The sequence below is a fragment of the Suricata suricatta genome, chromosome 2 (assembly GCF_006229205.1).
Source record: "Suricata suricatta isolate VVHF042 chromosome 2, meerkat_22Aug2017_6uvM2_HiC, whole genome shotgun sequence".
Classification (NCBI taxonomy): domain Eukaryota; kingdom Metazoa; phylum Chordata; class Mammalia; order Carnivora; family Herpestidae; genus Suricata; species Suricata suricatta.
The window spans coordinates 121,254,069-121,266,253 of record NC_043701.1 but is presented as its reverse complement, the minus strand read 5'-3'; the positions used below and the strand labels follow the sequence as shown (position 1 = coordinate 121,266,253).

The 12,185-nt window shown below is 38.5% G+C and overlaps 1 protein-coding gene and 1 long non-coding RNA gene across 2 annotated transcripts in view; one reads left to right on the top strand and one right to left on the bottom strand.

Moving 5' to 3' along the window:
• The window catches only part of TFAM (transcription factor A, mitochondrial), a 17,528-nt gene extending 8,549 nt beyond the window's left edge, over positions 1–8,979 (bottom strand). The window contains exons 1-5 of the mRNA XM_029931719.1: positions 8,489–8,979; positions 7,826–7,944; positions 6,365–6,435; positions 5,814–5,963; positions 2,256–2,351 (exon numbers count right to left, since the gene is read on the bottom strand). Of these exons, the coding sequence (XP_029787579.1) occupies positions 2,256–2,351; positions 5,814–5,963; positions 6,365–6,435; positions 7,826–7,944; positions 8,489–8,589 (537 nt within the window). The 5' untranslated portion in view covers positions 8,590–8,979. The remainder of the gene's footprint in view (positions 1–2,255; positions 2,352–5,813; positions 5,964–6,364; positions 6,436–7,825; positions 7,945–8,488) is intronic.
• Positions 8,980–9,815: 836 nt separating this feature from the next.
• On the top strand, positions 9,816–10,232 carry LOC115276729. The gene is made up of 3 exons (XR_003902064.1): positions 9,816–9,868; positions 9,959–10,048; positions 10,170–10,232. It is a non-coding gene; the product is annotated as an uncharacterized LOC115276729 (long non-coding RNA).
• The last annotated feature ends 1,953 nt before the right edge of the window (positions 10,233–12,185 follow it).

Sequence of the window (12,185 nt, the reverse complement as noted above, 5' to 3'; positions counted from 1 at the left end):
CGTCTGGTCTCTTCTTGTCTTCTTTCCTACAGATATTGTGCCGACACCAACCCCCTACTCGGGACCCTTCAACTGTGGTGTGTGGGTTGGTCCCTCGCAGGTAGATTCTAGGATTTATCCCCTCAAAAATGTAAAACACAGCTACTCTGTGGATACCAGGTAAAGTTGGGGCCAGTGGTACCATACCAAAAACAAGATTAAGTAAAAATGTATGCATACAGTATCCCAGAAAGAAAAGCAAAAAAGGTTAAGAAAAATAACACAGAAAAGAATATGAGAGGACCAGCTCAGAAAACACAGAAACAAGTAAGAGTTCTTAAAGAGAACAGAGGGGAAAAAAAGAGGGGTAAGAGAAGAAAGAAACCAGATCATATTCAAAGGACCAACAATCAAAATGGCTTTATACTTCTCAAAAGCAGTAACAAGAGAAAGCAGCAATATTTTTAAAGTTCTGAAAGAACATTATCTCTGTCCTAGAATTCTATGCCCGAACTATCAAACAATACAAGGTTAGAGATTATTTTCAGACATGCAAAAATTCAAAAAATTGATCTATTATTTACTCTCATTGGAGAAATACTGCAAAGAATCAGTAAGCCAAGAATGACAACAGGATAAGCAAAAGCACCAAAGATGAATGTTCATTGTTTGCTAGCAATAAAAGGATACAACCAAAGTGGAACAAAACAGGTTCCTAATTGAAATTGACGGAATAGCTAATGCATCTAAATGCACTGAAAGCTGGTGAATATTGTTTAAGAGTTTGGGGCTAAATTACTAATACATAAAAAACGAAGAAAACAAAAACATAAAACATACTGAATTTCAGTGAAAGTAAGTTTTGCAATAAAGAAAAATAGTCATAGCAAATGGCACATAATCTTAATTACATACTCAATACTTCTCGAGCCAAAATTATAAGTATACTGGGAGGCAGGAAAATGGAAACATGAAAACTGAGAGGCAGGAAAATGGAAACATGAACAGAATGAGAAAGTAATAAATGTTCATCTTAAATAATGGGAGTAAATGCCTAAAATATAGATAATGCTGAAAATTGGAAACAAATCAAGAAGTAACAAGATAAGGATGTTATCTCAAGATATGAAAATAAATAGCACAAGAATAAGCTAACAGTAAAAGGTATTTGTTTATATGAAAGGGCTGTGAAAACTGTTATCTTTCATAACAAGTCTTATTTTGATTCTTTTAACTATAAGGATACATACCCAATATTTTTTAAATGAATAAAAATTATAGTTGCATTAATTTTGATTTCCTGGAATAGGGTCGCTCAGCCATTAAGCTTTCTAGATGATTCCAAGGTGCAGTCAAGTTGAGAACCACTGATTTAAGAGCATTCTCTAGCATGTAACCTTCTTATACTGATAAGAAAACTACATCCAAAATCATTTAGTGACTGAGCAAATTCCAACTAAAAAAATAACAGGCATATATTTTAGTAATGTAAGACCACAGAAACTGAATTTTAAAATACCAAGGAGTAAATAAGTGAAAGTATATAGCCAGGGAAAACCATGTCACATATACACATTATTTAATCAAATATTAAACAGGACTTGTGAAATGAACTACAGATCCAAAATAAGCCAAAATGTGGCAGAGTGGCAAAAACCTTCAAGTGAGATTTGCAAGAGTCAGAGATCTGAACATATGGTCTTCTTACCATATCATATTATAAAAGGAAAAACACAATTGCCAATTTGGAGCTTCTAAGAAGGAAATAAAGGACAGAGTAAGCCACAGCAGGAATAATAAACTTTTTCTTTTGTTTTTGGACACACTCATATGATGATACTCACATGTATCATAGCATGGGCATATACCAAAATTTTATTAAAGGATATAATATGAAGCAAAGTTATACTCAAATCCCAGTACAAAGTATTATAATCCCACTCTCATTCTTTCCCAGTGATTGTAAACAGTCCTAGGACTGCCTGATAAGAAGTCTCCAGAACTTCAACATCCCTATAAATTTGAAAATGTTATTATTTTAAATTTAAGAAAAGCTGACAATATATATATTGGCCACTAAGTACTCAAATTAATTGTATGTTGCAAGAAAAAGTGTTTTCTTTTAAAAGATAGGAGAGCCTTATCTGTATACTTATTTACAATAATTTACTATACTTTTCTTCACCTCCCTAACATACTGCACTCGTACAATTTTCTATCTAAATATTTTAAAAATCAAAACAAAAATTTTAAAAATAAATCTAGGTCTGTTTTACCTGTGATGACCCATCCTTATGTTCCTGGAATCTTTCAGCTATAAAAATGTTGTAAGCTGAGCGAGGTCTTTTCGGTTTTCCAAGCATTGTTAATTCCTAAGTAAAAAATGAAATAGTTAGATATGGTTTTATCTTCTGTAAGACCCAATTTTACCTACAAAAACTTTATTCACTACTATGCATTATAGGAAGTTCCTAGAAGTGAAAGTTACGATTCTTTGCATATACAAAGTGACTATTCACTCTTGGGATCAGAATTATTTTTGTGATAACACTAAATTTTGAAAATTATAAAAGGTATTTTAAGTTATTTTCCATATAGAAACTTTTCCTTTACATATAATTTTCATGGTCTCCACTAAGTAACTGAGCACATATGTACAAACTTCTGTTTTAAAGGTTAGAACAATTTCGGTTTTGTCCTACCAGGACACTACCATCTCCCAGTCACCATATGCCTCTACCACAACTCATAAACACTGGAGTACCTGTTTAACAATCTCTCATTTCATTTCCTTCCCTGATGTTTCTCAACTTTTAAATTTCAACAGATGTGTTAAATTCAATTCTTTTTTAACAGGGTACCAAAGGGCAGAGCAGGCAAGAAATAGTAAAATACATACATCCCTTGCTGTTTAAATCAGTTTAGTTTCAAGAGGAACCTGGGTGGCTCAGTCAGCTAAGTGTCTTACTTTGGCCTAGGTCATGATCTCACAGCTCTTGAGTTCAGGCTCTGTGCTGACAGCACGGAGCCTAGAGCCTGCTTCAGATTCTGTGTTTTCCTTTCTCATTCTGCCCCTCCCCTGCTCACACTCGGTCTCTCTCTAACATAAATAAAAACATAAAAAAATGTTTTTAGTCAATTTAGTTTCTGAGGTCAAAGAATAAGGGATACTGCATAATTCTATTTAGTTTCTGAATTTGGATAGTACTTGTAATTTATAAATTATGTGGCTTTTTAATGGCTATTTGGTTAACGTCAATTACAAACCAATTTTTATTCATTAAGTAAAAGAAGAGCCCCTGTAATTAACATCATTCTTCCTGAACTTCTCAGTCGCAGAATTACTATAGAACTACTACAAAACTACTGTAGACTCCAGGTACTTCATAACTTAACTATTTCCCCTTTTGTTTCTAGAGCTTGGAATTCATCATTCTTCCTAACAATAAGTGGAAACCTGAACAGACTGAAAAATCAACAACCCTTCTTGGATTCACCTAAGGATGAGGAGGAAACAAACTGCTGGCCCCTAGACTGGAGAGACATACAAATGAATACAAAGAGTTGAAACAACCCCTGCTGAAACCAGTGCTGGTATACCAAAATCTCTATCGTAATTAATGAATTACTGGATGTTTTGGCTTCAGGGGAAGCCAGTCATAAGAGTGTCCTCAAAGGATGCCTGGGTGGCTCAGTTGGTTAAGTGTCTGACTCTTGGTTTCAACACAGGTCATGAACTCAGTTAGTGAGTCTGAGCCTGGCACTAGGCTCCACGATGACAGTGTGGGATTCTCTCTCTCTGCCTCTCCCCTAGTCTCTCAAAATAAATAAACAAATTTAAGTTGGGGCGGAAAAAAAAGAGGGTCCTCGCAGTATTGTGAGATTTACCTCTAGGAGCTAGACCAGATTCCCACAATTAATACCAGGAAAAGTATTTCCCCTGCTTCCATGAGGGGGATAGGAAAAGAAACTATTATGAAACGCCTGAGCACTCACCTATTAACAAGGCCTGTCCTCAGGGGAAACTGGTTAACCAGAGCCCAACTGACCTCCTTGAAGGGAAACACTCAATTCCTGCAAACTCTAGCCATCCTGTCACACACCTAAGGGGGAGGGGGAGTGTGGAGGAGTGAACTGAGAAAACTCTTGTAAAGTTCACAGACCAATGGCATGGCTCACTTCGGGACCTAATTACAGGACTACAGAATGCTTTTCTTGCCCTCATACCTCACCACCACATTGTTAAAAGACTATTTACAGCAGTTCCTTTTACTCAGTAAATTATGTCCATTAATCAAGAAGAAACTTCCAAGACATACTAAAAGGCAAAAAACATAATTTGAAGAAATAAAGCAAGCATCAGAATCAGATATGGGAGAGATGTTGAAATTATCAGACTGGGAATTTAAAACAACTAGATTAGTATCCCAAGGGCTCAAGGCTGCATGTAAGAACAGATTGGCAATATAAAACACAGAAAAGGAAATCCCAAGAACAAACCAAAAAAAACAAAAAACAAGGTTAAGAGATAAAAAATGCTGTAAACTGGGGTGCCTGAATGCTCAGTCAGTTAAGTATCTGATTCTTAATCTCAGCTCAGGAGATTGGACTCCAAACTGGGTGTGTTGCCTGCTTGTAAAAAAAAAACCAGAAAGAGAGGAGAGAGAGAGAGACAAAAATGTTGTAACAGAAACGAACATGGTTTATTAGTAGACTGGACATGGCTGAAGAAAGAATCACTGGGATAAAGGATGTACTAATAGAATCCTCCAAAATCCAAAAGCAAAGAGAACAAAGACTGAAAAATAAACTAAAAGCTGAAGACTATCGACTAGAGGACAACTCAGAACAGGTGTAACAAACATAAAATGGGAATACTAGGAAGAGAAAGAGAAAGGACAAAAACATGAAAGGGAAATCCCATATTACTGCCCAATCCTCATTTCTGGTCCTTTCCACTAAAAGAGGGACTCACCCCTCCAAATACTATCCCTATGCAGACACTGTATTCCTAGTATCTTTTCTAGCTCCCTTTTACTAATTGGATCAGAAGACTAGATTATCATCTAGATTACTGACTTAAAATGGGTGAGTCCTGAACTCAGGTGCCAGGAGAGCTTGACAGTAGGGTAAGGGAGACACATGTTGGCATTAAACATTAAAGTCTCAAATCTACTTTTTCAAAGAAATAGTTTTAACTCTGATGATAATTTTCTACAGTATATGTACTGGACCAGCATACTAACCATCTCATACCTAATACTGTTCCTATAGAAAAGTGTATTCTTTCAAGCAATAGTACTTATGTGGATTAATAAACTTGGAACTACAAATTTTGAACCACACAGGGTGTTTAATAAGGAAAAATAGAATTTCATCGTATAGGACTTCTTATTTCACTAGATACAATAAGGCACTTTTCCCTGATATGTTAATGAATTCTGCCTATTTAGCAACATCCAGAATCAAACTCACCATTACCTATAAAATAATTTACATCAGCAGGTTATCCTAGACAAGACACAGAAGCAAAGATTCTTGATATTCCTGATTTGGCTGTTTCATAACTCTTCCTACAGTTTTCATTCTAGTCCTACCTACATATCTTAAATTTGGATACGTTCAAAAGTAGTAACAAGGGTTTCCAAAACAGACTCAATGCCAAGTAGTCCTAATGGCAGAAAAGAGCTATCCCATTTTTTTCTAACTAGGGTACTTCTGATGACATTCTCCCATTTAGCCACATACATCAAAATAAGAAAAACTCCCAATATTCATAGTTACATAAATTTCAGTTCTTTGCCAAAGGAAAAGAATATTTCATTGACACTTACTCTCTTTTTCATTAATGCTTTCTTTTTTAAACGTTTTTGCTGAATTTCTTTTTCCAAAGATACAATCTGACTTGGAGTTAACTGTTCTTGAATTCTGTTTATCTCTTCTTTGTATGCTTGCCAGTCTGCCCTGTAAGCATCTTCATATATCTATAAATAAAAAACCCAAATACAAAGTCAATAAATTACTGCTGAAAAACACAGCACACCTGCCAGGGAAAGACAAACTGCATGACTTCAGATAGACTGAACCACCAAGTGAAAAATGAGCTCTGGAATCATATGTATATGGACTAAAACCATGTATTTTTCATATACATGCTAACCAAGGTGAGAGTCTAATAACTAGTCTTCAATTTCAGACGCTGCCAACCCTTTGTTGCCACTGCCATACATCCATTCTCTAATCATTATGAATCAGAAAGTATGAAGTTCCTTTATAGATAAGATACTAAAAAAATTTTTTTTGAATCATCTAGTCCCTTAAGGGACTATTATTTGTAACTGCAGAGTAACTGGTCATCATCAATACTGAAAACCAATATGCTTACTTTTTTCTCTGAATCAGGAAGTTCCCTCCATAGCTGGGCAATTTTTCTAATTAGTTCTGAATTTTTCGCATCTATAGATTGGGATAAAATAAAAAAAAGTCACAATTTTGTCTCAGGATTAATTTCTAAAGACTTCTAGGAAGTCTAGCTTTAGCTCTAAGTTTTATTACAGACACCTCTATACCACATATAATTTAATACAAATGATTTAGGTTTTCTTTAATTTCATACTTTATCCAGCATTGTTAAAGTCTGTTACCTAATAGTTAAGAAATATGTCACATAACCCCCCAAAAATTATTAGTTTAAGCAGTTGGTTAATCAAGGTCTTCAAGCTTTTTTACTTCATATTTGAAACAAAAATATTCTCCCATCTTTCAGGAATGATTAAATTCATAAAACCTTACTGAACAATAAAATATAGTCGTGATTCATGTAACACCGCCTTGTATTTCAGTTACAGAAATACTACTTGCAATAAGCTATTCTAAAATCAATTTATTATTCCCCATTTCCTTCCTCATCTTAACTGGAATGACACTTTAACAAACCACATAGTTTGAACTACCTACCACATTTTAAAACATGTAAGTACTTCTTAAACCAATTCTTTATAAAGTAGGAATTTTCATTACAGCTCATTTGGGTTTCACAAGTACTCTGTGAAAGGGCTTTAGAAATCATAAAGTTGACTGTTCTTAATTTAGTTATTATCTTTACACTATTAACCACAAATGAAGGGCCACAGCCTTGCTAGGAAGTCAACAAACATCCTACCTGGGCATCCCTCCCTCCTACCCCCCACCAAGTAGTCAACCAATTTCCAGTGAAAAAGCTCTTGAAATAGCAATGTATAGAACTTTACAGTTTGCAGAACACATCCACATAAATTATTATTTCATTGCAACTTCATTAACAATTCCCTGAAGCAGGAGCTAAGCAAGTGATTAAATGATTCATCAATGGTGCTCTAGGCCAATGGCAACTAGACCCCCAAAATTCAGTTTTTTCATCTTCTTCCCTGGGTGCTTTCCACTCCACATGCTATTTTTAAAATACTTTTCATTAAATGAGTAAGTCAGGAGGATAAATTCAATGGTATTGTAATAGCCTTGGATGGAGACTGATGGTAGCTACACTTGCGGTCAGCATAGCATAATGTATACTGTTGTCCAATCACCACTATCTTGTACACCTGAAACTAATGTTAACACTGTGTGTCAACATTACATCAATAATATATATATAGTAATAAAAAGTAAAAATACCTTTCATTAGTTCAATTACTTATAAGGAATTCCTACTTGGTAAAAAAAAGGTCGTATTTTACAGACCACCAAACATAAGGGTTATGTTTCTGCAGTCACTGGATGCTTTTAAAGTACAAATCAAGTTTGAAGGAAAACTGCTTAGTGGCCTCTTTATTACATCGAAAACAGTAAATGCTCTAACACTCCTTACCTGGGTTCTGGGCTTTAAATATGGGTAGTTGTTCTTTAGAAAATCGAACGTATGAAGTCAGAGGCTTCTTTGGATAACTATTCACGGTGGATGAAAAACATCTCGGTACATATGCAAAACTACGTATAAAGAAAATAACCAATATCAAGTATTTAAGTGCCAATATTCCTTTTTATATGAACACAGATCCCCAAAAGATGTCAAGATGATATATACGACACGGTGTTAGTGACTTTTAAAACCCTGTCCTAACCAGAGAGAAGACCTCCAAAACTGGTCCCAAAGTTCTATCCATAACTCTTAGGAAGGGCAGAGTGGAGGAAAGCATCTGTACTTCAGCTCTAGGGCCTTGCCTCCTCGACGCCTATACTGAGGGTGGGAGACTCTTGGCGCGCGACTTCGCAGAGAACTGAAGGAGTGCTACAAGGCTGGACAGCGGCGGGAAGGAAGGGGAAAGGTGGAGGGTGGCCGGAAAGTAAGACTACTGGAATAAGGCCTGGTCTCAAAGCCACCAGCCCCTTCGCAAAGTCGAGAGCTGATTCAAAGGGCCTTGGTGGCACGGATCACGTAGGAGGGACAGAAAAGTGTACAAAGACGTCTGCACTCCAACCCCAGACGGTCCTAAGCCGTGCCACTTCCTTAAGTGCAGACGAGAGGTCCTACCTGAAGGGAGAGCGCAGCCGACTTCCACAGCCCGCGCAGAGGTCCGCTCCGGACTTTCCCAGGGCACTCAGCACGCTCCACATACCCCGGAAAAGCGCCATTTGCACCAACTTACAAGGCAGCAACCAGACGCCAATCTCCTAGAGCCCCGCGGCGAAACAGAACAACTCCCAACAATGAGGACTAGAACCCGCTAGCAACCCCTTGCAGTTTACTCTCATGCCCGCCACTCGCAAGGCACTATGGGAAATCGGCAAACATCCGGTCGGTAGCAGGGAACGGGGCAGGGCAGAATTGACGCAGGCGCTGTAGTGGCTTCCCGGTGGGAGGGGCTGCAGAGGAGGAGGGCTCGGGGGCGGAGAAGGGAAACCGCAACCCGGCTCGCCTGCGGAGGGCCGTGGCCTCGAGGAGGCGCAACTGAGCCGCCTCTGCCCCCGGCCCTCCCCTCCGCAGTCGGTTCCTCCACCGGGCCAGCAGGCTGATGGAGGCACTGTGGCCACCTCACCGCAACTGGGTAGTGCTGGCTGGCGTCCGCCTGTGACGACCGAAAGGGCCAGTACGTAACAGTTTTACCGCTAGGACGTGGCATAGCTGTGCCGCCTGCGCTGCTCCGAGGTCAAGCTGGCAGGTGCTGCGCGACCAGCAAAGCCCCTCAATTCAGGCCGCAGCAGAAGCTCAGTGTCCAAAACACTGCTGGGGCAGGGGAAGTGGGGAGTGTTTTCAAACCTAGAAATGCAGATTTCTTGGACTTGCCGCAGTGCCTTTTCAGTATATCTGTGTGAGGCCTGTGACTCTGTTTTCAACAAGATCCTCGTGGTTTAACAAGTACTAATGCCAGTGGTCATGGGGCCACATTTAAAACAATACTGAAGTAGACTCTCGTCCCCTCCATGGCAACTATCACAGACCCTGTCTTCAAGCCTGACATCCAACCATGCTTAATTTGTAGGGAGGAAACTTTGGCTGATTAGTTGTGCAGAGACTGTAGTCCCATTATTAACGTTAAAGTCTTGATCCGAAAATGTAGCATTCCCTTTATAAGACTCAGTTTCCCCCTTGCAGATGAGGATGCTAGACTAGATTAGTTCTCCCAAAGTCCTGAGAAAGTGTAACAAATAACCCTTGAGATATTGATTGATATGATGTATAACCATTTTCTATGTGGGCAGTGACGTGAAAAAGATGGGAAGACCTAAACTAAAGGTATCTAAGGATAGGCTTTTACATTCCAATTATTTCCTTCTGAAACAGCCTCTGTAGGGTAGCTATACTTGTTAGAAAATTCTTACCACTGTATTATTAAACAGAGAGTCAACTGCCTTTCTGTAGCTTTGAAACATTGGCCCTTGATGCAACAAAGGAAAAGTCCACTTTTAAGTGGTATGTAAACAACTATCACTACTCCCTTTTCAATAGCCTCTCAGGGTTGAAAGGGTTTTTTTTTTTTCTGATTACATAACTATGTTCAAGGCCCCAAACTTAGGTAAAACACACAACATTCCCCCACTCCCAGTAAAGTCAATGACAGAAACAAAGAAACAGTACACTGCCAAGATAGAGGTAAGTATAAGATGCACTTCCTTATAATTAACGTTTTAGCTGGGTTCTGAAGGAATTTGTTCTAAATTTTCTAGAATACTTTTGTTTTTTTGGATGTTTGGTAAAAGTTAAACTATTGCAGGTTCAGTGTATCACATTGTGGTCACCAATTGTGGATTCAGCAGAAAGGATTACTCAAGACTCCATGCAAGTTATGAGAGGTGAGAGGGAGGCTAAGGGAAGTCTCCTTCACCTGCTCTTTAGCTCCTGTATTTATTAAACATACATTATAGAGGAAACATTGCGCAATATGTCCATGGCTATGTGCCAGTAGGTATAGAAAGTGTGCAAAAAAAAAAAAAAAAAAAAAACCAAGACATTCCCAAGACTACCAAAAAGCAGATGCAGAAAGCAGGGTGGAGAACAAGATAAGATTTTCCATAGATAACATGGTCTGAAGAATTCATGAGCACAGGCAAGACCCGACCTCTAAATATACATTAACTAGCTATTTTCAGCAGGGCCAAAAAGCAGTGTAATACATTCCCTATAACCTCCTAAACCAGGACATAGCTATTTGATTTCCCACAAAACTTCTTTTGGACATTTAAAAAATCTTTTTGTTGTTTTAGAGGGTCGTTTTGATAAATCTTGCTGTAAAGGTCTTATAAATCTGATCTGTAATATTTATTTTCAGCAGATACCGATTTTCTTAACAGTCATTTACATTGAAGCAAAATTTTATTCCAAATGCAGCATTTACAAAGAAAATATAATCCTACCTGCTTACTCAAACTATTTTTGAGTTTCATTTATGAAGCATGAAGACTTGCCACAGCCCTCCCCAGGGTTCTGTTCTTTTATTTTGTTTTAAAAGTTTATCTACTCCCAAGACTTCAACTATCAGTTATATCCTCATGATTCCCATATTTTATATTGAATCCAGACCTCTCATTTTAGTCCCAAATCTACATAAACACTGTCTTTTGGACATTTTTCCCATCATGTCTCACAGATACTTCAATTTTTCCTGAACAGAATTTACTATCTTTCTCCCATTTTGAACAACTTTTCTTCTTAAGGAGAACCAGTATCCCATTTGAATTATCCAAGCTTATAACTTGATAACTCTTTTTATAATCTCTCCCACTGACACTGTAACTGAACTAACATAAGTTTGGTCCTTGGTGAGTCACAGATAGAAACTACACCAGGTGGAATTGTCACACAAAATAAACTTTTATTTGCAGCAAATAAGATCATGGTGAATAAACTTACAAATCTTTGACTCTCTGAGCAAGGGTGAATGGGTTCCTTTTATTTATGGTTAGAATAAATATTTAGATATTTACCTCGTCATTGTATGTAGAGGTGGGCATAAGGTCACGCATGCGCCTTAAAGAAACATGCCTATACATACATTGTATGTTACATAAATAAGATTTGTGTTCCTCCTTGGATGGAGATTTTAGTATTATAATGAGGTAAAGGTAACTGTCTGTCATTCCGTGGTTCATCTGTGCAGGCATGTGTCGGGGACTGCCAAGTTTTCTGTCTGCCTTAGGCAAGGATTATCACTCTCCAGAGAGTGAACCAGCAAACAAGATTTGCATCTAGAGGCTGGAGACTGCCATTTCCTGGTCAAAATTACTTTGGCGTCTGTCATGCTGGGACAGACGTGAAATGGCCAAGGTGCACAAAAGATCAAAACCGTATTTTGGATTATTCAGTGCTAACTCCCCCCTTCCCAGCATTGTTGAGGCAAATCTGGGCGTTTCTTTTGATATTCATTTGACTCTGTTTACCTGGTAACTGACCTTGGTCAGCTGCTTTGTTTTCCTGCCTTGAAACCTTCATAAGAGACAGTTTTCTGAATAAAGCTCTCTCTCTTTCGCCTGATCGGAAACCGTGAGTTGTGTCTTTACTCTCTGGGTCTCCCTCTCCCTCCTGCCCTGTTTTTCTCTCCCTCCCTCAGGAGAAGGACCCATGACGGAGGCGCGCTCAATGCCAGGGACGAGCAGGCCTAGACCTAGCGAGCTAGCGCACCGCGGCACCTGCAAGTGCTGCCCCAACCCGGGGTGGAAGCAGCGGACGGGGCGGGCGAGCAGGACCGCGGCAGCCGGGTTGAGACAGGCATGAGTTGGGATTAATCTCAAAT